This window comes from Theileria annulata, chromosome 2 (genome assembly GCF_000003225.4).
Source record: "Theileria annulata chromosome 2, complete sequence, *** SEQUENCING IN PROGRESS ***".
Classification (NCBI taxonomy): Eukaryota; Apicomplexa; class Aconoidasida; order Piroplasmida; family Theileriidae; genus Theileria; species Theileria annulata.
The window spans coordinates 1,342,086-1,367,324 of NC_011099.1; the positions used below are offsets into that span (position 1 = coordinate 1,342,086).

A 25,239-nucleotide genomic window follows, 5' to 3' on the forward strand; every position below is an offset into this window, starting at 1 on the left:
ATCAAGGTATGTATTAATATGTATATTTATTGATTCGATAAAACCACAGGAATTGTTATACACATTTGAGTAATATTTGTTAAAACTATTTTATTTCACAATTTAGACAATTTTTAAAATGTATAAAAGTTATTAAAATTCGGTTTTATTTGAGTTAGCTGAAGTGCCCACTGGTGCTTAGATACCTCTTTTAATAAATCTTTATCGTTTTATTTTATCTCTTAATATTTATATTTTAATTTGTTGCTTTATGTATGTTTTATTTTACTATGTTCTCACGCTTCATTTGACTATCGTTGATTTGTGAGTACTGGGATAATTTACACCTATTAATATTGAAATGTAGTTAGTAAACTATGACGACTGTCCCCTCTCTAAACAATTTGTGGGACCAGCTGTTTGTAAAGCAGAATAACATGAAAGTGCCGGAACGCGAAGTTCTGACCAAGGACAGTGTGTATTTTAGGAGGAGGCCGGATCCAGAAGTGTTGGAGCACACGTTGGTCGAACTCGACACGAGCCTGAGGAACTATTTCCTTCTTTACAACAGAGAAAGAGAATTCAGGAAGAAATCCGAGGAAAATTGCTATAGATTAGAACAGGAGCTTCTGAATTATAAACAAAAGCTGGAAGAGTCAAACAACAGATTTCATTGCTTAGAAAGGAAACTAAAGTCGATGGTAGACCAACCCCTTAAATTGAAGGAAACACTAGATAGAATTGACCTTTTATATAACCAGATGGATACACTTATACAAGCCTTTGTAGGAATTGGCAGTTGCGCGGTTATTCAGGGATACAGTCGTGTCGCCTTTATTAAGCTATGCTTAGAGTATCTTTTCCCTTGTAGGGAGCTGGATGTCAGACTCAATACTCTCTACAATGCACTTTACGGTGTTGTCACTCAATATGACGGTATTGAACTAACGATGAACGAGGTGATGAAGCCAATGACAAACACCGTTCCTGAAAAGGCGACTTTAACAGGATTATCAGTGAAGGTTCATAGGCTAATGCTGATGTGTGATTTACCCAGCACCGACATCAAAACTTTTAGCGTATTCTTCAGGTACGATAACGAAGATAAGGCCCTTTGGGATAATGAGAAATCCAGATGCGCCACCTTACAGGTCAAACCCATGGATAACGCTTCCAAGGTTTACGAGTTCAACTACTTGTTGGAGAACCCTAAACTTCCTCCAAAGGTGCCAAATGTGGTTCCAAAGCTAGTATTGGATGTGTACGCTGATAACTTCTTCGTTGGGAGTGCTGAAGTCGGCTTGATTTCAGATAAAACTCTAAAGCCTTACGAGCTTTGGAAGGTGCTGGACTCCAACGGGGTGAGCTGCGGAGACTTGGTCGTAACTGTCCTTCCAATGCCTAACAACGCTAAGCTTCCCGCTGTAAATTTTGCATCAAAACCCGATGAATTGACAAGGGCTGAAAGTATGCCTTTCTCAAATGCTGTGCCCAATACCAGTGGTACAGGTTTTGATAAGGTTGTTGAACCTTTGAAAAAGGTACCTACTAAAGTTGAGACTGAGGTAAATGTCCAAGAAACAACGAATTTGGAAGAACCTAGCAACAAGGGTAAGTCGTTTGAGCCAAAGAGTAATCGTACAATTAGGAAGCCCCTCTTCAATCCTAAAACTTCGTCCATTTCAAAAGGGCTAAACACTAATTTAACAAAAGTTCAACAAAAAACACAAGCTACCGATAAGGAGGAAGAATCTAAGCCAGAAGAAACTCGTAAGAAAGAGAATAAACCCAGCAACGTTTCAAAGCTGAGTTTACTGTTTTCTGGAAAGAAGCAGCTTTCTCTCAATCATGACGATTCAAAAACCGAGTCTAATGACGCCTCTAATTCCAATGACTTAAATGTAGATGGTGCAAAACCAGATACAGTTGAAAATGATGAAAATGTTGTTAGGACCGGAAGCTCTGAAAAGGTTGATAAAAAGGAGAAGCCTTCATTTAAGGAACTAATTGTAAAAAAGCTCAGCACAAGAATTTTATCAAAGGACTCAATGACTGAAAAGAGTCATCAAAATTTTGCCCAGTTAGAACGCAAAAAATCCGGTTTGATCAAACTAAATTCTTATGAAACATCTCCAACAGTTGAGTTGGAAAAGGACCAGAAACAGGATGATAACAAAGGTTCTGTTGAAAACTCTAAAGAAACTTTATTGAATGAAAAAGTTGATGCCCCGATGAATAACCTACCCAAACAAGCCACCACCAGTTTTGATCCAAAACCTAGTGATTCAGACTTGTTAGCAAAGCCTCCAGTAACACCTCCTCCTACCAAGCTTGTTCCTAAAGTTCAGCCAGTAAGTGTTCCAGAAATGAATGAAAAACTGCCAGAAAAACCACTTGTGCCCTTAGTTATTGCCCCCAAGTTACTAAAGAAGCCGTTCCCACCCAAAAAACTTTAATTTTTTTCTTAGTTGCACACACATTACATTTATTCGTGCAATTGTAATTAATTGTGATTAAATAATCAATATATACATCTTTGATATGTAATTAATGGTGTTAGATTCATGCGTGATGTGTTAGGTTTAGAATTCTTTTATTATGGATGAACATGAGGAAGAAAAGCCTTCGAATACAGATTCAGAACCTTATTCTAAAATTTTAGTGTTTATAATTGTCGGTAAAGATGATAAACCTCTCCTCATTGAGGACCTTTCAACACCCGGTAGAAGGTCAGACCCTCCTCACCTCTCATCTTTTGTGGCTCACCAATCTCTCGATGTTATTGAAGATCTAGTTTGGAACAATCCTAACTTGTTTTTGAAACAGGTTGACGCATTTGATTTTTTATCTGTTTCCGCCTACGTTACCTGCTCGCACGCCAACTTTCTACTTGTTACTCGCTCACATAACCCTGGTTCAAACGATTTTGTAATATATTCGTCCAACACGAGTCCTGTGGATCCTCAGCCTCCTTCCTCTGATAACATTCGGTATTTTTTCAGGGAAGTTCATGAACTGTACTCCAAACAGCTCATGAATCCCCTATACGTCTTTAATACTAGCCTTGATTCGAGTAATTTTAAAAGTAAAGTTCACCAGGCTGCTAAAAAATACTTAATCTGATAATATTGATTTACAAATTTATGGATTTTTATTGTTATTTATGTTCTGGGTTAACTACTATTCATATATTTTATTGATGGCACTTAAATATTTTGAGTGAAGTAATAATAAAAATTTTGTGTAGTTGAGAATATTAAGATTTAAGTTTAGTTTTGTCTCTCCCAACAGCCTCGGCTACAATGTAAAAAGGCATTTCTTCTCCGATTGTTACATCATCACTTCCCAATGATAATGACTCTATTAGGTGCCTCTGCGCATTGAAAGTGTTAGTTTTAGTACCATCAAATGTCTTCTTTAGGTGGTTTATTACAGTCTCTAATGAGGAAATCATTGTTTTAGAGTTCTCTGGAAAGAACTCGTTTCGGATGTTGGAGCACCTTTTACTCTTCCTATATTGGAAAATAGGGTGACCAATGTCATATATTGACTCGAGGATTGTGGAAAAGTTCATCTCGAAAGACACTTCCTTGCTTGGAAACCAATTAGGCACATTTGACTCTATACTCTTCAGTACCTATTAAAGAACTTATTAAGGGAATCATATTAATATACATATATTAAATGAGTTATTAATAAAATTACCATAAATGCGTTTTGGAATGAAGAAATCACAGTGTGCATGTTGAATGAATTGGCTCCAATATCAACTGTGTTGTCCTAAATATTATTTATAAATATTTGATGTAGTGGGTAACGATACAAGAGGATTTTCGCAGCTAAAAGTATTATCCGATTTATCTTTCCTGAGTGCCCTAGGGTAAACGTGGCCTAGTCCCCGGACTCTATAAAATATTTGAAGAATATCGACTTACGTTGTAGTGAATTGTTTGTAGTCTCTGACGAACCCCCAGTAGTAGAAAAAGTCTACGTAGAGAGTCGCTAATGAGTTTTTGTCATCGAATGTGTTATTTGTTGTCGAGTTGTGGAGCTGTAGAAAGCTCAGCACCATGCAGTACAGCAGGTACGATCCCACTCCTCCAAAATATGTATCTCCAAGGCTCCTAGACTGGAGGAATAACTTTATCAAGAGTATCAGAGGCTGCATATACTTGTACTTAAGGCACTAAAATACTAAGTTTTGAGTGAAAGTACCATTTCCTGTATGAATTTGGTAGTTTTGAAAGCTGAGTCATTGTACACGCTCAAATCTAATCTAACTCCTAATTTACGTTCAGTTTAACTATACAATTACCTGTTCTTTTATCTACTAATTTGACTACAGGAACTGTAGTGTTATAAATGCACTCAAACGAATGAACTAGTCCTAGCCTATTAAGTGCGTAAACGACCATATTCAATATGCATAGTTGGTCTCCTTCCGAATGAATACACACATCGATATCAGCTCCCGGTAACGACAAACCGGTCAAGTCTAAAATTAATTATACATCAATAAATTTAAAGATACAGGATCCGAAAACCTTCAATTTACCATGAGGGAACAACGCGTTGACAACTATTTCCAACTGCAATAAAACCTGAAATACAAATAAGAAACAAAAATATAAATTATATTATTTAGTTATATCAAGTTTTTGGGTATTTAATGAATAATAAATATAAAAATTAACCTGCTCTTTAGCTAATTTCTCTTCTTCTGTTGGCGCAAGCCATTGTAGCAGACGGTTAAGTTCAATATCGAGTAGTACTACAAATGGAAGTCTTGCCGTTTTGAGAAAGGAGTGGAGTTTGTAAAGGTCAAGAATATTTCTCAGTGTTTTTTGATCTAAAAATGTTTATATATTGACTCGTATTTAATGTGAAATAACATTTCAAACCTTTGGGTTTTGATTTTAATTTTTCAGAATCATTTTGGCTAGAAATATTAATGTATAATCCTGGAAGTTCCTTTTTTGTTAAATCTTGTAGTTTCGTCTTGTTTAAGGACTTGGCTTTATTCTGAAATATTGAATAATAGTATTAAAATTACTCTCATGGTTGAATTACGTAGTGAAATTTGTTTTTGCTCTTCTGAATCGAGCATTGAATATAATTCTGCTCCGTAATTCTGCGATAGTTTGTCATTATCAACGATATCTGTGTCAGATTGTGATGTAGGATAAGAATCTTCATCCTGTTTATCTGATGAGCCCACAATGGACTCATCATCTGACATTTTACTATAAAATATAGTAATAAATATATAAATGAATATAAACTATGCGGTTGCTGTAAAAGTGTTGTGTTTGTGAATTGTTGTGTAATAATGAATAAAATTAAAAATTAAAATATTATTCACAGTTTTCCCAAAACTGCATCCCTTCTTACGAAAGCATAATTTACATTGTTAGACATGAATTCACCTGAATCATACTCGTTATGTCTGTACAGCACAGTATCGCCTACTGACAGACCCTCAATTGGCAACAGTTTGCCACTCTCTGTGTAATTTCCCGGCCCTAATGAAACGATTTTGGCCTTGATCAATTCATCTCTTGTGTTTGAATTTGATATAACTAATCCGCTCTCTGTTCTTTTAGGCGTTTCAAGAACCCGGACCAGCATCCTATTAATTTGTCATTTATTTATCATTTGATTTAATTTACCTATCAAATAGTGGGACAACCTTTTCGTATGTTATTGTGTTATCTATTTCGTGCCTTCCTACGTTTAAACGAGCAAAAATCTGCTCTTCACGGACCAGCGCGCAGGGTTTGTCATTATACTTTAGCTACAATATCAATTATTTATTCTCGAAACTTACATCTAAATTTTCATCTGAAGGGTCAAATAACACTATATCTCCAACTTTTACGCTCAACGGTGTGGTTACTCTAATAATTAATTAATGTATTGATTATGATAATTTCACTATCTATTAACGTTGTATATACAACATTGTTCGGTCCAGGAATTTTATAATAACAAACTTTATTGGACCAATCACTATAGCGCCATTAATCATACCCCAAAGCAGAAACTATTACTGCAAGGCTCAGCCTTAGCGCAAAATATATAAATTATACTAACCCTGTTGTTTTATTTAGTCTTCCGGGACCAACTGCCAATACGCTTCCAACAAAATCCCTTTTTTTCTAACAAACAATCAACGATTATAAAGTTATAACTTCATAGTTAAATTATAGATAAAGTTACTAAAACAAATAAATAATAAAAAATACTTGTGTGCTCAGGTAAACTCCGGATTTAGTAACATCAATAACATCATTTTTTACTATAAGAACGTAGTCGCCAAGTGGCAAGACGCTATTTTCTAATTTAATTCCTCTTAATTTGAAGTTATTTTGTCCAAGGTGTGGAAGTTCACCTAAGAAGTATTAATTGAGTTGGAAGGTACCAATTCTGAACGAAGCAGGATTTAAACCGTCGTCGGATTCCAGGCTATAAATAGGATTATTTTTGTGTTTAGTTAATTTATCAAGAGAAGTCGTGTGAGTTCTGGTACCAAACCCAGAATTCATGCCATAGTTAATGAATCCAGTCGATAAGCGATTTAAATCAAACTTTATAGAATCCACATTAGTGACTAAAATAAAAAGTACAACAATTATCTCCATTGCTTTTATAACAATTATATTACATAGATAAGATAAACAGTCAAAATTGTGTAGACTTACAAGTTGTGTGGCGTCAGTACAGTAATAATCGATATTTCACAATGTTTAATGCTTTGTTGTTATCAATACACTTTTAAAAAAATTAATAGTGTACTATTAAAATTTAAAAAATCATCATTAAAATTGTCTTGTAGTAAAATATCAAATGGTTTGTTTTTATCAAATAAAGGATCTATAAACTCGCGGAATAAAATATTAGAAATGACATCTTTAGACGAATTCCATCCTACATTCGATAAAGGTAATTTATTATACCGACCTTCCAATTTATAAACCATTTAGTTTCCGATAAAGTGGATTTCCCTAAAGAGGAGGAAAAAATACTTAAATATTGGGACGATATAGATGTGTTCAATACTTGTATGAAGCTATCCGAAGGGTCTCCATCATTCATCTTTTATGATGGACCTCCTTTCGCCACAGGGCTGCCTCATTATGGACATATACTTGCCGGTTCTATAAAGGTAATTTTAACAAAATAATAGAAACAAACTCTATTTAAAATAAACATAATAGTATATTGGAGTGTATAGTATAAGATTATAAACATTAGTTCTAATGGAATGTTTAGGACGTTGTAACGAGATACGCGTACCAAACGGGACATCACGTAGAAAGGAGATTCGGCTGGGATTGCCACGGACTCCCAATAGAACACGAAATAGATAACATGTACAATATCAAACATTCGTCCGACGTCTACAAATTAGGAATAGATGTTTATAACGAAAAGTGCAGGTAACTTTTGAAAATATTACCTTTGAAAAACAAAATACATGTGATAATAGGTCAATAGTAATGAAGTACTCTAACGAGTGGAAGTATATAGTATCGAGAACAGGAAGGTGGATAGACTTCGAAAATGATTACAAAACACTAAACACACCCTATATGGAAACACTCTGGTGGATATTCAAACAACTTTATCAAAAGAATCTCGTCTACAGAGGATTCAATGTCATGCCATACTCACTTTCTTGTAACACGCCTGTATCTAACTTCGAGTCTAACCTAAATTATAAAATGGTGACGGACCCGTCGTTGTTTGTTTCATTCAAGTATGTTTTACAATTGATATAAAAAAATACACAAATATAGATATATAGCATAAATATTGAATGAATAAATGAAAAATAGGTGTTTGGATGAAGATCTAGAGTTTGTTGCATGGACAACAACACCATGGACACTGCCCTCAAACATGGCAGTGTGTGTAAACGCAGACTTCAACTACGTCAAGGTCAAATATAAGAAAAATGATAAAATATATGTGGTGGCAGAATGTAGGCTAGAGTATTTCTGTAACGCACTTGGAACGAACCTTGAAGAAGGCTTCGAAAAGCTAGGGTGTATGTTTGGTAGAGATCTAGTAGGAAAGAAGTATGAGCCGCTCTTCGACTTCTTCGCAAATCACCCAAATTTCTCAGAAGAATTGATGTCAAGAGCATACGTAGTAGTATCAGATAAAATGGTAACATCAGAGAGTGGTACAGGCATAGTTCACTGTGCTCCATACTATGGTGAAGACGATTACAGAGTCTGCATGAACTATAAGTGAGATTCTAGACATTTAGAAAATAAAGATAATTATTTATAAATATAAAATATTGACTAATTTTCAGAATATTTGACGGACCGCTTCCAGAACTGATCAACGAGTCTGGAATATTTGTTGGCTCAACGGGAGACTTGGCCGGTTTGTACATTAAGGACGCAGATAACGTAATCAAAAAAATCCTTAAGGGCAAAGGCCAGCTAGTGCACTCTGGAACAATTGTTCACTCATACCCGTTCTGCTGGAGGAGTGATACGCCACTGATCTACAAAGCGGTTAACTGTTGGTTCATCAAAGTTTCAGACTTTAGAGAGGACATTCTAAACTCTAGTATGCAGACGAACTGGACACCAAAGTTCGTTAGAGACAAGAGGTTCCATAACTGGGTCTCTGAAGCCAGAGACTGGTGCATTAGCAGAAACCGCTTTTGGGGAACACCAATACCACTGTGGACGAGTGAAGACTACACACAAATTGTCTGCATAGGTATATTTCATCTAGAATTTATAATACAATAAGTTAATATTTAATAGTAACAAACAATTAACAAATGGTAATTTAGGAAGTATAGAAGAGTTGGAAAATTATACAGGAGAAAAGATTAATGACCTACACCGTCACAACGTCGATCACCTCTTGATACCTGATCCAAGAGGACCAGAGTATCCTCCACTAAGGAGGATACCAGAGATATTCGACTGCTGGTATGAAAGTGGATCCATGCCTCTGGCAAAGATACACTACCCTTTCGAGAATAAGGACTCATTGGACCAGCACTTCCCAGCTAATTTCATAGCTGAAGGCCTGGACCAAACTAGAGGATGGTTCTACACGTTGATGGTACTATCAACACTCCTGTTCAACAAGTCTCCATTCAAAAATGTAATAGTCAACGGTCTGATATTGGCAAGTGATGGTAAAAAAATGTCAAAGAGACTTAAAAACTACCCAGACCCACTTGATATTATAAATCAGTTTGGAGCAGACTCCCTGAGGTTGTTTCTAATCTCATCTCCAGCAGTGAAGGCAGAACCAGTAAGGTTCTCGACAGATTCAGTAAGAAACGTTTTGAAGGATGTGATTTTGCCATGGTTCCACTCATACAGGTTCCTAGTTCAGGAGGTCACCAGGTATGAAGTAACACATAAAATAAAGTTCGTGCCTGATCCAGAAGCACCGTTTAAGTCTAGTTGTGTCATGGATAGATGGATATACACAATTACACAGGAACTCATCTATTCAGTTCATCATGAAATGGAAAATTATAAACTCTACAATGTCATGCCTAAGTTGCTTTCATTCCTGGAACAACTTACGAACTGGTATCTTTCAATAAAGATTATTTTATATTATATAGCAATTGATAGTTAATATATCGATATCATATATAAATTTCTAATATTGTGTTAATAGGTACATAAGAATAAACCGTGAGAGGATGAGAGGAACCTTTGGAGATGAGGAATGTGTAGTCTCCTTGCAATCGCTGTTTACATCACTCAAAACATTTAATCACCTAATGAGCATGTTTGCACCTTTCACATCAGAGATGATATACCTTAACCTCAGAAGGTTTTCCGGTGGAATGGAAAGTATTCATTATGAAAAGCTACCAAAGCCAAATATGAGTTTTGACAAGGAACTCATGAGAAGGATCGAAGTCATGCAGAGCATTATACTACTCTCCAGAACAATCAGGGAGCGGAAAAAAATATCACTCAAGTTTCCTCTCAGGAAACTGACTGTAATTCACCAAGATACAGACCTCCTCTCTTCAATGGAGGAGCTCCTTCAGCTAATTAAGGATGAAATCAATGTTTTGGATGTTGAGTTGTCCAGTGACACTTCACTGATAACTCTCAATGCCATCCCCAACTTTAGGATTTTGGGCGCTAGAGTTGGAAAGGATATGAAACATGTGTCTGATGCAGTCCGAAATCTGGACGAGTCTAAGATTAAATTGTTGGAGAGAGAGCCACTGTTGCTCCTGGGTCACTCCATCTCAATTGATGATGTCGTTATTACTAGAAAAATCAATCCAGAAAAGTTGGATAATAAGAATTTCGACGCCGAGTCCGACAACAACCTCACTGTAATTCTAGATTTGACAAAGGACGACACATTGGAATACAAGGCCTTGACTAGAGAAGTTGCTAACAGGGTACAAAAGATGCGGAAGGAGCTCGGGCTATCAATTGATGACGACATAACTGTGTACATATATACAGACGACCTTGAGCTCTTCAGTATGCTCGAGGGCCAAACTGAAACCCTCAAAAAAATATTAAAAAAGAATGCAGTTGTCACAAATAATGTAAATATATCTAATAAGTTTCATTCAGAGGAATTCTCAATCCGGAACTGTAAAGTAGAAGTTGTTATTGTCAAAAATTAATATGTTAGTAAATTATTCATTTTAACTAAAAATTAATTGTGAACACACTTTGTAGAATTATTAATAAAATACATTTATGCAAACTTTTAAATATCTAATAATAAAATCATTGTTTATAAATTTGGGAATATATTAATTCGACATTAAGTATGGTTTATTTACAACAATTTCGGTATCCCAAATACCGTTATTTCTATCGATATTAACGTTTAATGTTTTACAGTAAACTGTGATTGATGCGCCGAAAACAGAGTAATCGAATGAATGTGGATACGGTTGCGACTGTTCATGTTTCCAAAGGGTTTCACCATGAAACTTAAGCTCAACGCATTCAACGTTTTTCTTCAAATCATAAATAAAACTTCCGAAATAGTTACAGTCAAAATCATAGTCTTTATAGTTCAATTCTAATTTGTTACCAATCTTATCCAGTTTATATAGTTTAACATGTTTGGGAATTGGAAATATTAAGGAGCCCCAAGTCAAGTTACCTATTCCTCTAACTGACACAAAGAAATACGATTCAAATCTTATACTTATTGAACGGAAATAGTAGTAATAAACAATTGAAATTGGATAAGGGTCACCTTCCTTGTGCTTCCATACAAACTCACCATCATAGTGCCATATCTCTGTACACTTAACACCTTCGTTTAATTTATATAGTCGTTTGTCCCTTTCTATCTTTGAGACTTTGTACTCTTTGTCAGTTATCATTACCCTATTACCAAACTCATCAGTCTTGAACATTTTGATATATAGTACCTTAATCTTTACCTTCTCAATTTTTCCATCATTGAAGCAAACGTTCATATCATTGTTGTAGTCGGTGAAATATATTTTGATAGGGAATCCATTATTCTTATTATTGTTGTAATTCCAATACTCCTTGCCATCATAGACCACTCTGTGTAATTCAGTCTTAAACTTTATTACATAAAATAAGTCGTCATAGCAGACTTCCGTATCATCAGACTTGATCTCAATATCGTCATTGCCGTAGAACTTAAACTTAGTTATATCTGGCTTCATACAACTTAAATAATCTGGATTAGATCTCGGCTTATACTCGAGATCACGATTTTCAGGCAATAAATTATATGACCTACGAGTGCCTACTTGAGTACGGACATATGGAGGATAATCTATGTAACCTCGAATTAGTGAACGATTTATCATTTTTGAAAAGTAAAATCCTTTTCTGGCATCAAATCCCCTATGTCCTAGTGAAGAAAATGTTACATATTTATCAGTGGACATAATCAAATTACCGTCAATTATAGCATGTTCAGATTCGATATCAACAGATCTATCATGAAAATTTATATCGAATAAACAAATGTCTCTATATTTGAAACCTTCTAATTGTATTTTTTTAATCGTTTTTTGAATTTTATAATCAATCATTTCATTATTAGGGGTGTAGTGTGAGGTGTAATAAAAATTATCGTTTTGCTTAAGGGGAGAGTATTTTAAATCAGGTAATTCTTTCTTTACATTTTGATATGTTATTATAGATTCATCCATTAGGTGAATTGAGATAATGTTATGTAATAAATTAAAGGACAATGAATATGGATATCCATTTAATGGCCTATCACAGTGCTTATAAATCAAATTACCTTCATAAATAACCACTTCACAAAAGCAACTGAATACCATTTTTAAATTAAATTTTTGAAGTTCATAATGAATAAATTTGGCAACAACATAGTGACCACGTCTGTCAAACATTTTTAATTTATTGAAATTAACGCAGGTCTTTAAATTAATCCAGGAACCATTATCTGATTTTCGCAAAAGTATTAGATTTCCTACATATGGGAAAATTACTATATATTTCTCATCACCATCGTAAAACAGTGTTAGAAATGTGAAGTCGTTCTTGGATGAAGATTCCCATACAAAACTGTTTCCCTGTACTATTTTTTTAATATAATTGCCAGGACATACAGAATATTCTTTATAGTCATTCCTCTTAAGATACGTATATTTATCATTCTTTTCTTCATTATTGAGGTCCAGGACAATCAAGTCACAATCTTCGGGGTCGTATAAATCTTGTTTCTCCTCATAATCAGTAGGTTCAACGAAATTATTATTTGTCATTTTAATAAATAATATTACAATGTTAAATTAAATCTAATGATCTGATAATCTTATAGATTCTAGATCTAATAAATAATAATGATATATTAGTATATATATTCAATTATTTAATTTGTATATAAACGCAAAATTATCTAGTTATATGAACTATATTAAAATGAATATACTGGAATGACATTAAATGTATATGAAGGTTAATCGTATTATTTTACATTTTAAAGTGTGTCAGTATTGTTGTCTGAAAATTTGTTTACAGCATTGATAAGTTACCACTGTTAGCTATTGTACATTTACTCTTGATTCCATGAGTTTTAGAGAACTCTGCTGGTTTAATTTAACCAATCTTGTTTTAAATATATAACATATTAAACATCTGGTGAAATAAGAAACGATTTAAACTCTAATCAACCATCTTTTGAAATGTTAGTTTAGTCAATGGGTTATGTAATATTAAAACACCTTAAAATTTGAATAATAGAATAAATAGAGATTGGATGTGAAAAATATAACTTATCTTCTTCTGTTATTCATTATTCTTATTACTTCTTCCCATACATCATTCCACCTGTCACAATATGTTAAACGTGATTGTCGATATTCCATATTATTATGATTCTCTAAAATATCAATAGGTATCCTTATTATTCCTTCTCCATTTTCGAGTTCAGAATAATTAAATTCATAATCATTCTTGAGGGTGGAAATTTTGATAATTTTAGAATGATAGTCCACCTCAAATTTAACTAATTTTTCATCATCATTTTCCAATACTATAATTTTTTCAAAAATTTTAAGAACATTTGTATTACTTTTTGGAATGAATTTATACCTGAATTTAGAGTATTCTAGATGTTCAATGTCATATTCCAAAATGGATGTTTCATAATCTTCAGCCATGATGTGAAAATCATTAATTTGTTCCCTGGGTAAATTATAGAATAACGGACGAATACATTCCTTTGAGGTTTTGTCTGTCATCAAGGTAACAACATCCGAAAATATATATTCAGTCGGTTCAGCTAAACCGGGTTTACTTGGCAGTGAACCTCCAACGCGATTCCTAGGAGCCCCTTCATTGTTAGCTGATCTCAAATATTCTTCAGCAATGTTTCTGTCAGGAAATGAGAAGAATTTAAAGAAAGATGGATAGTTGATGCTATTTTGAAGCCATAAATTGCCTTCTTTCGTCAATGAAACACATTTGTCCAAATAGTAAAGTAAAAACCCGTCATCATTAACTTCAAGCCTAATTGGATAGTCACCACCTTCATGACGATGAACTTCTTGACCTGACCACTTAATTATTTCGAGTTTTGATCCGGGGAAAAGGTCAGCATTGAATCGACGATGTTTAACGAAACTATCATGAAGATCCTGTGCCACATTAACATAGTTCCCATCTTGGTCACGCGTTATGAGCTCCAGGTTAGAATTTACATGATTAATAATACGCTCTTCTTCATCGAAATCAGACGAAATATCGCTGCTGTCGATAACACCGTCGTCGGTTGATGTTCTATTTAATACAAAACCATTTTCGTATTCGATAACCATTTTGACTTCAATTATAATTCAAGTTAACCTTAGGTAAAATAAGAGTATAATTAGTTATAATTATAGTATGATTCTAGGGGTTTTGGGCTGGTCTGTATAAAATCACTATTGCGATTGAGTTGGTTATTTGGTGTTTTTACTTATTGTATTACAATAGAGATCGTTTTTTAAAAAATATACTTAAGTTATTTCTAATATTATATTTTTTGAAAAAAATCTCCAGAATTGAAAGTATATGCTGTACAATTTATAAGAATGCTTTAATAAATCCTTTTGAGATAAAAAATAAAAAAAGTTTTGTTTGTTAGAAAAAAGAGTGGTTTTAAAATTTTGAGGTAAAATTTGATAAAGCTACAAAGATAGAATTATCAAATGAAAATGTTTGAGATAAAATAAAAAAAAAGTTTTGTTTGTTAGAAAATAAAAAGAGTGGTTTTAAAATAAGAGTTTGTGGTCTAAATTTTATTTTGTGATAAAATATTAGACCGCGTTAGCTGATATAGAATCTGCAGACAAGTGCTGGGACTTATACTTCAATTTGGAAAAAATAATTAAATCAAGAGAAAATTAAATTTAATTATTAAAATATTATTAAATCTGATTAATATATTAGGATAGTTCTTTTTTGGATCTAATATATGGCGTGTATTTTGTTATATAAATAGATCCTCTGGTTTTCCTGACCTTCCAATCATTATTTTAATTTATTGATTATAATAATCTTAGATTAACATGTTTGATTTAAATTTGATTTAAATTTGATTTAAATTTGATTTAAATTTGCTTTGATTTTTAGTGTTTTAGGGACGTTTCTAATAATTCTGCCACCCCATCCTAATCATTATTATATAATATTTATCATATATTTATTACTAAAATTAATTGATTATGAACAATAAAAATCTATCTCACTTTTTGATTAGTTTTTAAATCAAATGTGTAAACTAGATTTTTTTATTGAGTCATTCATATCCAACACTCTCCAGATTCATTAAAAATATTCAGTAATTACCAAATAGATATTTTTATGTTAATAATTTATAAAACAAACTATTTAATCCCTTATATAAAATGATTATATGAACTAATTCCATAATATCATTTATGATAATTCATTGTTTTTTTCGATTTTTAATGTTATTAATACAGTTTATAAATTCTGGAATTAGATTCGATACTTGTATAGTACCTATGACGTTTTTACGAAGCGAATCCGAGAGAGTCTCCAGTTTTGAGTTCATTATTTCCCTAGGAAACATTAAAAAAGAATACTCACTCTTTCAAATACTTGAAGTTCTTTATGTAGTTCATTTGATAAAAGGCTACTAAAGATATACATTTTGAAACGATTGAAGATCCACCTAAACGTTGGAAGCATAGGCAAGCTGACAGAGAATCCGTATACATACGTAAATTTAAAAGAACCTCTCCCTTAAAAAATTGTTAAATAAAAATGAGAACATTTAAATTAACGTTTTAATTTTGAAAGAATTAACATAAAAATTATCGTACCTGGAACAAAAAGAAGGAAAGATCGTCGTAAATTATATTTGATAGATAGTTATTCATATAATAATTGGATGATAATAACATTATCTCTTGAGATGTTATTTCCTTATCTCCTGTAAATTATGAAAACAACTAAACAAATTATATAAAATGAATAAACAAAAGTCTAAATATAAAGTCAAGTATATGAGGTTTTTGTATAAATATTTAAAGTTATAATAAATTAAGAATCATTACCCTCATTGTAAGAATCCAGGTAATTAAAATCATTATCAACCGATTGTTGGATGGAATCGTTTAGAGACTAAATTAAAATTTAAAAATAAATAAAACAACTTCTTCATAATCAGAGTAAGAATAAGGTGGAGAATAATTGTCATATGATTTAATCATATTAAATAGAATCATAAAATGTGTAGTATTTGTTGAATTTCCATGGAATCAAACCAATCAAAATTAAAACCAACGGTCATATAATATATCAATAAATATGTAAAGTCGTGAATATGAAATAAATTAAAGGAAAACAATGGCATTGTAGAATATTAACCCCCATAGATAATATATTGGTTATTTTTAAGAAATTTATATTATCAATTATTTGTTAATTAATGAGTGATTTGTTTATCTATTTTTATATTTATTGAAATGGATTTTGTGAACACTAAGCCTCACCGAGGCTTTGTAGGAAAGTCTTCAACGCTTTCAGATTATAATAATAACAACAATCCGGTTCAAAAAACCCAGTCTTACGTAGAAATTGATAGCTTAGTTCTAATAAAAGCCATTAAACACTGTAAAGATAACTACCCTGTACCAGTTAATGGCCAACTCCTAGGACTTGATTTTGGAGATAGACTTGAAGTCACAAACTGTTTCCCATACCCCCAAAAACGAGATATTTATAACTCAATAATAAAAGACAAGAACACAAACACCTTGGCTGAGAATGAAATTGAAGAAAAGGCAGATGAGGAGTTCGTTAAATACCAAGAGCTGATGACTGAATTGGTACACGATGTAAGAGTTGACTGCTTTGCAATAGGCTGGTACCAAACGGTAAACTTTGGGGACCTCCAGTCTAAAGATGCAATTGACAATTTAGTTATTTATCAAGACGTAGTAGATAAAGCCATAATGCTTGGTTTTGACCCTGTATCTACAACGGGGGAGGTATCATTTAAGGCATACCGTGCCTCTGACCAGTTGCTATCAGTTTATCACAGTTCGGATCCTGATGTTAGAAAGTTCAACGCCCTTAAGGGAACAGAGATTTTGGAAGAGGTCCCAATTGTCATCAAAAACTCCATTTTGTCAGAGGTTTTTCTTAGCCAGTACTTTTCAGATAGCCTAATACAAAACACATACGTTTTCGACGTACTTGACGCATACCATAACAACTACCTGGAAAAGAATTTAGAATTTCTTTCTCAGTCACTGGAAGCACTATGCGACAACCAAGAAAAGTTTATACGATATCAACGAGACTATACAAAGCTCGTCCAGCAGCAGAAGCAACTCCTGGAAAGAAGAAGGTTGGAAAATGAACAGTGTAAACTAAAGGGTGAACCTCTTTTACCCATGCCGGAATTTGATAATACTCTTCTTAAAAAAATCGAGGCTCCATCACAACTATCAACAATCATTATGAGCAATGAGTGTACGACTCACACGAAGGATATTAACTCACTTTGCTTCGACAACATCGCCAAAATGTACCTATTGTATCACAGATTACACAGTAAACAGTAATTTCTAATATCGAACCATCATCATACATTTCAATTATAACATAAGATACATATATCAAATTAATGGTAAATTTAGCTATTTTTGGCGCAAATACATGTAAATTTTCTCGCAAGATCAAAATAGCACTTATAAATTTCCTAAGCAAAATTTCATACGTAATACATGTAGATATTAAAATAAATATTAAATAATATGAAAATTGCTAGATCTTAACTCAAATAAGATACAATAACGATAATCGATAAGAGGTGTTGAGATTCCATTCCAAAAGTCAGAATCATACACATTTGGACTGACTTGAATCGAAATTTATTTTATTTTAACTATTTCAAAGTTAAAATTAGTAAATCCTTGTAATTGATCTCCAAAAAAATTTTTTATTGATATTTATCAAGTTGTGATAAAATGTCAATTTCTTTGTTATATACATTTGAAAAATAATCGAATTATCATAACTTGTTTTATAATGACTGGGATATGTTTGCCTGAACCTTATAACCCAAACACGCAAGTCATTGGTCAGGGCAACACCGCACCTAATTTTGCGGAAAAGTCAAAACAACTGACCTATGAATCTCTTAAGAAGAGTCCACCTAAATATGCATCAGAATATAACGTATTACATGAGCCCATATCTACAATCAGGCTCAGTAACAGTGTGTCCGATACTCATCGGCTTGGAAGAAACGTCTATCAACCACCAGTTCAAAGAAGGACAGAAGAAAAATCTAACCCAAACCACCTTAAAAATAATTTAAGTTATAGTACAAAGTATGACCAGTTGCCTGTTGCAGGAGTCAAAATTCCAGTTTCTGGGATGAAAAGAGTTGGAATACCAAACAAATTAAGTGGTGTAAGTAACAGAAATAGAGGAGCCAATTATGAATCGCTCACATCAAGAAACTTTAACGACTCATTTACTACCAACTGTGAATATCTAGAAAGAATGTCATCAATTGATAGCAAAGATTTTGTCCCATTTGAGACTAACGACCCAGACTTCTTAAGAAATTTAATGTACTATGAGAAATTGAAAATGGGCCTTTTGGATAGTTCAGATAAGGACCAAACTCAGGTTAAAAGTAACTATGAGACACGCAATAAACTAAACGATGTGAATAATCGCAAACAGAATTATAATGAAAACTTGCTACAAATGACTAAACCTCAGAACAAGTCTTCTCAGATTCCAAAATCGTCATTTTCTCGTGACACAAAGAATAAATCTGAGGAATGTAGAACAGATTCGAAGTATTATGAGTTATCAAAGGGAGAATTATGCAATGGAATCGCATCGATAGGATTGGCTCTAAGTAAGGTGTTTAGGCTAACAGGTAGCGGAGTTTTGTTTCTATGTAGTTCACTTACGGATAATTTAGAAGAATTAATTACATCTCATAAACAAAAGGACAATAAAAGCGAAGATAGTTCATATATTAATGATATTAGGAATGCTATGGCTAGTATGTATGACAAGGGTAAAGCTTATAACTTAAATAGTGAGATTCACCACAATGAATCTGGTGGTCAAAATCATTACAAGTGTCAGTATCCTTGCAGTTCACATGACCATATGAATAAGGATTTACGACATGTACCCTATTTACGTGACACATTTAACCCCAAATATGGTGTTATGCGTGACCATTATAACCAGAATTATAACTTGAGAGAAAGTCAAGGTAAAATGCAACATTATCAAGAAAATTATGGGATTAATAAGGGACTCGACACCAGACATACTGTTTGTCATACAGACTATGACTACGATAAGTATGATAGGCCCATCAACAATGATTACAACAATCCAATTATATTAAACAATATTAGAATTGACTACGACTCAGATTTAGACGATTTTGACAATAAAAATAACTTTATTGACCTGAATTCCAATATTTTTAGCAACTTTAGCAATGGAAACATCGGAGTTGGAAACTTAGACTACAAGTATGAAAATAAACCTGATGTTAGGGGACAGTACGATCTCAAGACTTCCATACCAGTTTCCAATCAGAGGAATCCTGTTTCAAATTTCAAGTTTACAAACTCTCCTATGATTAACATGACGGCTCCAAATGATCGCATAGGTCCAGGAGCCAATCGCATAGCTTCGGATATGATTAATTCCTTTGACTTTCACAAGACTGTTGACCAGGTTCAAATGAAAAAGACCAAGGCCCCTCAGGAGCACTTTGCGGTCCCTAGTGTGGTAGGCTATGGATCAAATAATGCCATGCCACCACAAACCTCTCCTGAACATAACCAAAATGACCTCTCTCTGTTAAATACCCCAAATTCAACAAACTCCCAAAACGGTAATATTATCATTAGGGCCACTCGAAGGCCTTCTGAAGTAACTGATACTTCGAGTAGTTCCAGTACCAGTAACGCTAACACTAGTAGTGTGAACACGACCAGTGATACTAGTTATAACAGTATAGACAATACAACCAGCAGTACAAGTTCTAGTAATATAACTAGTAATACAAGTTCTAGTAATATAACTAGTAATACAAGTTCTAGTAATATAACTAGTAATACAAGTTCTAGTAACATAACTAGTAATACAAGCTCTAGTAACATAACTAGTAATACAAGCTCTAGTAACACTGATAGTAGCAAGAATGATAATGTTAATAACTATACAACACCCGTTTATAAAAAATATAATAATGAAGAGGAGAGAATTAATGAGATAAAGAAGATGGAGGTTAAACACGGCCTAAATATCATTCTACAGGAACAGCAGAAGAAGATAGAAGCTGAAACTTTCTCCGATACGGAGGTAGAACCAAATGAAATAGAATTAAAGAAGAAAGCAAAAAAGAAAATGTTTATATTTTCAAGAAAATAATAATTTAATTGTTTTATATATACGAAAATGGTAGAATTTATATATCAGTCTAATATTCAAGTTTTATGTAAAATTAGTGTTAGAGATTTAAAAATATATTTTTTAAACTATACTAAGCACATTTTGTTGGCTAAAATTATCTTTAATTATGTTTCTGAACACATAAGATTCCATGGGGAACGTTCTAAAGTGATGGGGAACAATATCGAATTTTATTAAATTTAAAGAACATAAGTATAATTTTAATATCTGATTTAGATATTAATTGATTTATTATATTATATTCGGGGTATAATATCTTAAGCTGAATAAGATACACCACAATTTAATATTGATTCACAATATTAATTTAATATTAAAGAATAATAATGGGTAAGAAATCAAAGTCTAAATTGGTTGAAAATGTCAACCACAAGCTTCAACTTGTGATGAAATCGGGAAAGGTTTGTTTAGGATTTAAATCAACAAAGGCTACGTTGAGAAATGGAAAAGGTATGTAAATCATCAACAAATAACATTTTTTAGCTCTTTTGGTCATTCTAAGTAACAACTGCCCACCCCTTAGAAGATCGGAAATCGAATACTACGCAATGTTGGCCAAATGCGGAGTCCATCACTACACCGGAGATAATAATGACCTGGGAACAGCCTGTGGAAAACACTTTAGAGTGGGATGTATGGCTATTCTAGACGCTGGAGATTCAGATATTGTTCGAAGCGTGGAATAATCTCATACCCTAATGTTTACGAGACAATCTCAATACATGTTATATTAATAGTACATGTTTCCTCAATGTTCATCTTAGATCAACGGGATGATTCTATAGTAAAATTATGGAATCGGATCGAAAAGTGTTTATGTTGAGTTAAAGTTCAAAATTTTTTCAAAAATCAATTGATATGTTCCGATGGGGGATGTGTATAATAATACGAATATATATATTTATTTTATTAATCTTTTAGTTTTATTTAAATTTGTAATATATTAGTAAAGTTTGTATTTTTTGTCCTTATTATAAAAATAGCTTACTCATTTATGTAGTCTTTTTAATGGATAAAAAATACTTCAAGGGTAATCGTCGCTCAGAGCTCCAAGAGCTAAGACATGAGCTTCAAACCACAGATAAAGATAAACAAAAAGAAGCAATCAAAAAGGTAATATGCGCAATGACGACCGGAAAGGACGTTTCGACACTATTTCCAGACGTTGTAAACTGTATACAAACCAATAATATCGAACTTAAAAAACTAGTTTATCTATATGTTATTAACTACGCTAAAGTACAACCCGAACTAGCAATTCTAGCTGTTAATACGTTCTGCAAAGATTCAACCGATCGCAATCCTTTAATTAGGTATTTTCATTATATAAATTTATATAATTACATACACCAAAAATCTTAATGAATTATTTAAAAGTTTGTACACAAAAAAGTAAAAAATTATACTTGAAACAGTGATCAATGTTTAGAGCTCTTGCAATAAGGACAATGGGATATATCAGACTGACAGCAATAACAGAGTACTTAATTGAACCACTTAAAAGATCAAAAAACGACCCGGACCCATATGTTAGAAAAACAGCGGCAATTTGCATATCTAAACTATATGGTAATTTAAATAACTTTTTTAATGATAGTTAATTATCAAATAGCCTTGAATATGTATATCGGATTCAATTGAATTATAGGTATATCCCCAACGATGGTCTACCAGGAAGGCCTGTTGGAAGTATTGCAGGGAATGTTATCGGACCCGAACCCGATGGTAATATCAAACGCAGTGGCGACGCTAATGGAGATATCAGAGTTGTCAAACGACAACCTCTTCGTAACTATCCTGAACAAGGACAAATCACTGTTGGAAAGGCTTTTAAGTGTGTTAAATGAGTGTATCGAATGGGGACAGGTATACATCCTTGATGCACTGGTGTATTATAACCCACCAGATTCTGAACATGCAAGAAAAGTGATAGAAGCAGTTTGTCCACGTTTCTCACATATCAACCCAGCAGTTGTAATGTCAGCAATCAAAGTGGTGGTTAAGATGATGAATATGGTTACAGATAAGGAATATTTAAGGCTTGTAGGATCGAAGCTTTCAGCACCGCTGGTAACACTGTCATCATTGGATCCAGAAATCCAATACGTAGCTCTTCGCTCAATCCTGGTTGTCATATCAAAGTACCCAAGACTACTGGAGGACCAGGTGAGGTCGTTTTTCTGCAAGTGCACCGACCCCCTGTACGTGAACATAGAAAAACTCGACATCATGGTTAACCTGGCAAATTCCTCAAACTATTCACTTATTCTGAACGAACTGAGAGAGTATGCAACAGACGTTGACCTGGAGTTTGTTAGAAGATCAATTAGAGCAATTAGTACACTGTGTATCAGACTTGAATTGGCCTTAAATTCATGCGTAAACGCACTCACAGACCTACTGAGGCTTAAGATAAACTACGTAACAGAGGAGTGCACAATAGCACTTCGAGATATTCTGAGAACATACCCTAGGGTGTTCTCGTACGAACTGTTTCAGCTGTGCTCAGACGTGGAAGACATTTACCGCTCGGAGGCTAAAGCAGCACTGATTTGGATTGTGGGCCAGTACGCGTCTGAGATAGAAGACTCTTCAGAGTACATATCGAACCTCTCTGAAACATTCCACGACGAAACACACTCAGTTCAACTAAGCCTCTTAACAGCAGCGATGAAGGTACACCTGTCATCTGAGGACAAAAATGACCTCATATCGCATGTTATACATAGATGTGGAATTGAAAGCAGAAATCCAGATGTGAGAGATCGGGCATATATGTACCTACGACTCTTGGATTCAGGAACAAAAGTAGCATCCAAAGTCGTACTTTCAGCTCTCCCGCCAGTAGGAGAAGGAACAATTGACAAGAACATACTGGATGACTTGCTGGAAAACTTGGGTAGGGTTTCATCAGTTTATCACCTACCTTCATGGGCAGTCTCATTCAAAGATACGCTTTCTTCATCACAACCTAAGCTAAAGTACGTGCCGAAGCAGGAGTCAAGCGATGATGATTTAAATCAGAATAATGAGTACTTTTTAAATTCAAAAGATAAACCACCCTACGTACCAGATGCAGATGATCAGGAGACATTCTCGAATCGTTTGCCAGGTTACTTTTGCACTCCCCAAGTCGTTCTCTCATCAACACAAAGAGGTGTTAATGGGCAATTAGGCCTTGAAATCACAGCCTTTCTATGTAGACAAGATGATAGAATCTCACTTCAAATGAGACTCCTGAATAACTCATCATCACTCTACGAACTATTAGCACTGCAGTTTAACAAGAACTCCTTTGGACTAGCACCTTCACCTCTTAGGTCCCCTCTGACTGTTCAACCTGGAAAGACTGCTGAGTGTCAAGTCCCACTCGTTCCAAACCATATTCCATCAAACACAGCTCCAGATGACCCCATCACAATCCAAGTCGCAATTAAAACCAACCTGGACGTTTTCTACTTCTTTGTATCATACGACTTGCCAGTGGTTTTCAAACACGACGCCAAAGTTTCCAGGTCTGATTTCGAGTCTCTGTGGCAAAGACTCCAGCCTAAAGAGTTCAACCATAACTACCACCACAAGTATACAAAACAAAGAAACACAGATGGTGGCCGAGGTATAGTCAAGGCTTTGCAGAACTACGGACTATACCACGTGGGCACTGGACTCTGTGGAGATCGAAGCTCAGAATCCGAGTTTTTTTACACCCTCACCACAAACTCCCTCGCCATTCTAGCCAAGTTTACGCGGGACACCTTCACAGTTAAATGCGAGTCATCGACGGTTCTGATGCTGTTTGCGAAGGCTGTCGAGAAAATGCTTTCTTAATATTTTATTATGTATGATTATATATTATAGTGTGTATAGTGTGATAGTATATTAATTTATTCTGTTGGATCCAGTATAGTGGTTTATAAAAACTACACTGCATTAATATAAGCGATAGTTTTAATCAGTTGTGAAGAGTGTTGTAGTAGTATTTCATGGGATCCGACTTTAGGTACTTCTCCAGAGGGTTTTGATTAGCGTTAGACTTGTGGACTTTAGAGCTGTCCTCCCTTGAAGTTGAGTAACATAGGCCGGAATCCTCATCTTCTCTTTTATATGAAGGGTCAAATGCCCAACCACAAAGTGAAAGAAGTTGCTCAAACTCTTGACAGTTTGACGTGAAGTTGAGCAGCTTTCGTACTTCAGGGACTGCCATCTGGTTATAAACCAGAGGCAAAACGTCCAAAACAAACTTCCTAACACTGTCTGAAAGACCGGAAACGTCCAAAACAGTCTTGCCTGGCACGGATTCAAGTTCTGAATTTGCAGTCTCCCAGAACCTAAGAAACATACAGTTCTGTAGAAGATTGTGGAGGTTAATAACCTTTGAAACTGGCTCTTCGTTATGAAGATACAAAGGAATCTGAGATAGGCAAACTGTAAAATCTGGAGCTGGAACTTGAGTAAGAGATAGAACAAGAATCTTCTGAATCACCAGGACGTCTGAAGCTTCCGGGTAGAGCAAATATATCTTCAAAATTCCAACATTGTTTGCTAGGCTGTAAAGGTTTATATCATTGAGTTGGAAGTTCAAAAACTCGATAAGTGTGGGAAGCGATGAAAGCTTAAACTGTGCTGAAGGGGTATCCAACAGAGACTCAGCGTTTGATCGTACAACTGACGCCAAATCAGTTTGCATATTTTTAAATAAAATAAAATATAAAAAAATTTAAAATTCTGAATATATTTGTGTTATCATGGGGACCACGGTAATATTAAAAAAATTAATAAAATTGAA

The 25,239-nt window shown here is 34.0% G+C and overlaps 12 protein-coding genes across 12 annotated transcripts, besides 1 other annotated feature; 7 read left to right on the forward strand and 5 right to left on the reverse strand.

The window, feature by feature from the left end:
* Positions 1-356: 356 nt before the first annotated feature.
* Positions 357-2,435, forward strand: TA12480 (uncharacterized protein; the record flags this gene model as incomplete). Its single annotated transcript, XM_947313.1, has 1 exon — positions 357-2,435. One exon carries the CDS (start codon positions 357-359, stop codon positions 2,433-2,435), a length of 2,079 nt encoding a protein of 692 aa, XP_952406.1.
* A 142-nt stretch (positions 2,436-2,577) lies between these two features.
* On the forward strand, positions 2,578-3,102 carry TA12475 (endoplasmic reticulum transport protein, putative; the record flags this gene model as incomplete). Its single annotated transcript, XM_947314.1, has 1 exon — positions 2,578-3,102. One exon carries the CDS (start codon positions 2,578-2,580, stop codon positions 3,100-3,102), a length of 525 nt encoding a protein of 174 aa, XP_952407.1.
* Positions 3,103-3,235: 133 nt separating this feature from the next.
* Positions 3,236-5,218, reverse strand: TA12470 (topoisomerase-related nucleotidyltransferase, putative; the record flags this gene model as incomplete). Its single annotated transcript, XM_947315.1, has 10 exons — positions 3,236-3,616; positions 3,655-3,759; positions 3,803-3,884; positions 3,915-4,165; positions 4,195-4,262; positions 4,295-4,474; positions 4,511-4,580; positions 4,674-4,828; positions 4,881-5,001; positions 5,033-5,218. The coding sequence occupies 10 exons, from the start codon at positions 5,216-5,218 to the stop codon at positions 3,236-3,238; spliced, it is 1,599 nt and encodes a 532-aa protein (XP_952408.1).
* A 115-nt stretch (positions 5,219-5,333) lies between these two features.
* Positions 5,334-6,620, reverse strand: TA12465 (chaperonin, putative; the record flags this gene model as incomplete). Its single annotated transcript, XM_947316.1, has 8 exons — positions 5,334-5,365; positions 5,406-5,608; positions 5,649-5,773; positions 5,807-5,876; positions 6,010-6,042; positions 6,073-6,137; positions 6,225-6,370; positions 6,428-6,620. 8 exons carry the CDS (start codon positions 6,618-6,620, stop codon positions 5,334-5,336), a joined length of 867 nt encoding a protein of 288 aa, XP_952409.1.
* Positions 6,573-6,620: a sequence feature (Signal peptide predicted for TA12465 by SignalP 2.0 HMM (Signal peptide probability 0.909, signal anchor probability 0.000) with cleavage site probability 0.843 between residues 16 and 17).
* Positions 6,621-6,728: 108 nt separating this feature from the next.
* On the forward strand, positions 6,729-10,630 carry TA12460 (isoleucyl-tRNA synthetase, putative; the record flags this gene model as incomplete). The annotated part of the gene is made up of 8 exons (XM_947317.1): positions 6,729-6,921; positions 6,963-7,144; positions 7,252-7,418; positions 7,469-7,738; positions 7,818-8,234; positions 8,303-8,721; positions 8,798-9,557; positions 9,649-10,630. The coding sequence occupies 8 exons, from the start codon at positions 6,729-6,731 to the stop codon at positions 10,628-10,630; spliced, it is 3,390 nt and encodes a 1,129-aa protein (XP_952410.1).
* Positions 10,631-10,762: 132 nt separating this feature from the next.
* Positions 10,763-12,739, reverse strand: TA12455 (uncharacterized protein; the record flags this gene model as incomplete). Its single annotated transcript, XM_947318.1, has 2 exons — positions 10,763-12,547; positions 12,584-12,739. 2 exons carry the CDS (start codon positions 12,737-12,739, stop codon positions 10,763-10,765), a joined length of 1,941 nt encoding a protein of 646 aa, XP_952411.1.
* A 510-nt stretch (positions 12,740-13,249) lies between these two features.
* Positions 13,250-14,293, reverse strand: TA12450 (uncharacterized protein; the record flags this gene model as incomplete). Its single annotated transcript, XM_947319.1, has 2 exons — positions 13,250-13,509; positions 13,549-14,293. 2 exons carry the CDS (start codon positions 14,291-14,293, stop codon positions 13,250-13,252), a joined length of 1,005 nt encoding a protein of 334 aa, XP_952412.1.
* Positions 14,294-16,450: 2,157 nt separating this feature from the next.
* On the forward strand, positions 16,451-17,554 carry TA12445 (eukaryotic translation initiation factor 3, putative; the record flags this gene model as incomplete). Its single annotated transcript, XM_947320.1, has 1 exon — positions 16,451-17,554. The coding sequence occupies one exon, from the start codon at positions 16,451-16,453 to the stop codon at positions 17,552-17,554; it is 1,104 nt and encodes a 367-aa protein (XP_952413.1).
* A 466-nt stretch (positions 17,555-18,020) lies between these two features.
* Positions 18,021-20,411, forward strand: TA12440 (uncharacterized protein; the record flags this gene model as incomplete). The annotated part of the gene is made up of 1 exon (XM_947321.1): positions 18,021-20,411. One exon carries the CDS (start codon positions 18,021-18,023, stop codon positions 20,409-20,411), a length of 2,391 nt encoding a protein of 796 aa, XP_952414.1.
* A 368-nt stretch (positions 20,412-20,779) lies between these two features.
* TA12435 (60S ribosomal protein L30, putative) lies at positions 20,780-21,139 on the forward strand (the record flags this gene model as incomplete). Its single annotated transcript, XM_947322.1, has 2 exons — positions 20,780-20,903; positions 20,937-21,139. 2 exons carry the CDS (start codon positions 20,780-20,782, stop codon positions 21,137-21,139), a joined length of 327 nt encoding a protein of 108 aa, XP_952415.1.
* Positions 21,140-21,461: 322 nt separating this feature from the next.
* On the forward strand, positions 21,462-24,281 carry TA12430 (beta adaptin, putative; the record flags this gene model as incomplete). Its single annotated transcript, XM_947323.1, has 3 exons — positions 21,462-21,766; positions 21,883-22,022; positions 22,102-24,281. 3 exons carry the CDS (start codon positions 21,462-21,464, stop codon positions 24,279-24,281), a joined length of 2,625 nt encoding a protein of 874 aa, XP_952416.1.
* Positions 24,282-24,405: 124 nt separating this feature from the next.
* TA12425 (eukaryotic translation initiation factor 3 subunit II, putative) lies at positions 24,406-25,140 on the reverse strand (the record flags this gene model as incomplete). Its single annotated transcript, XM_947324.1, has 1 exon — positions 24,406-25,140. One exon carries the CDS (start codon positions 25,138-25,140, stop codon positions 24,406-24,408), a length of 735 nt encoding a protein of 244 aa, XP_952417.1.
* Positions 25,141-25,239: the final 99 nt, after the last annotated feature.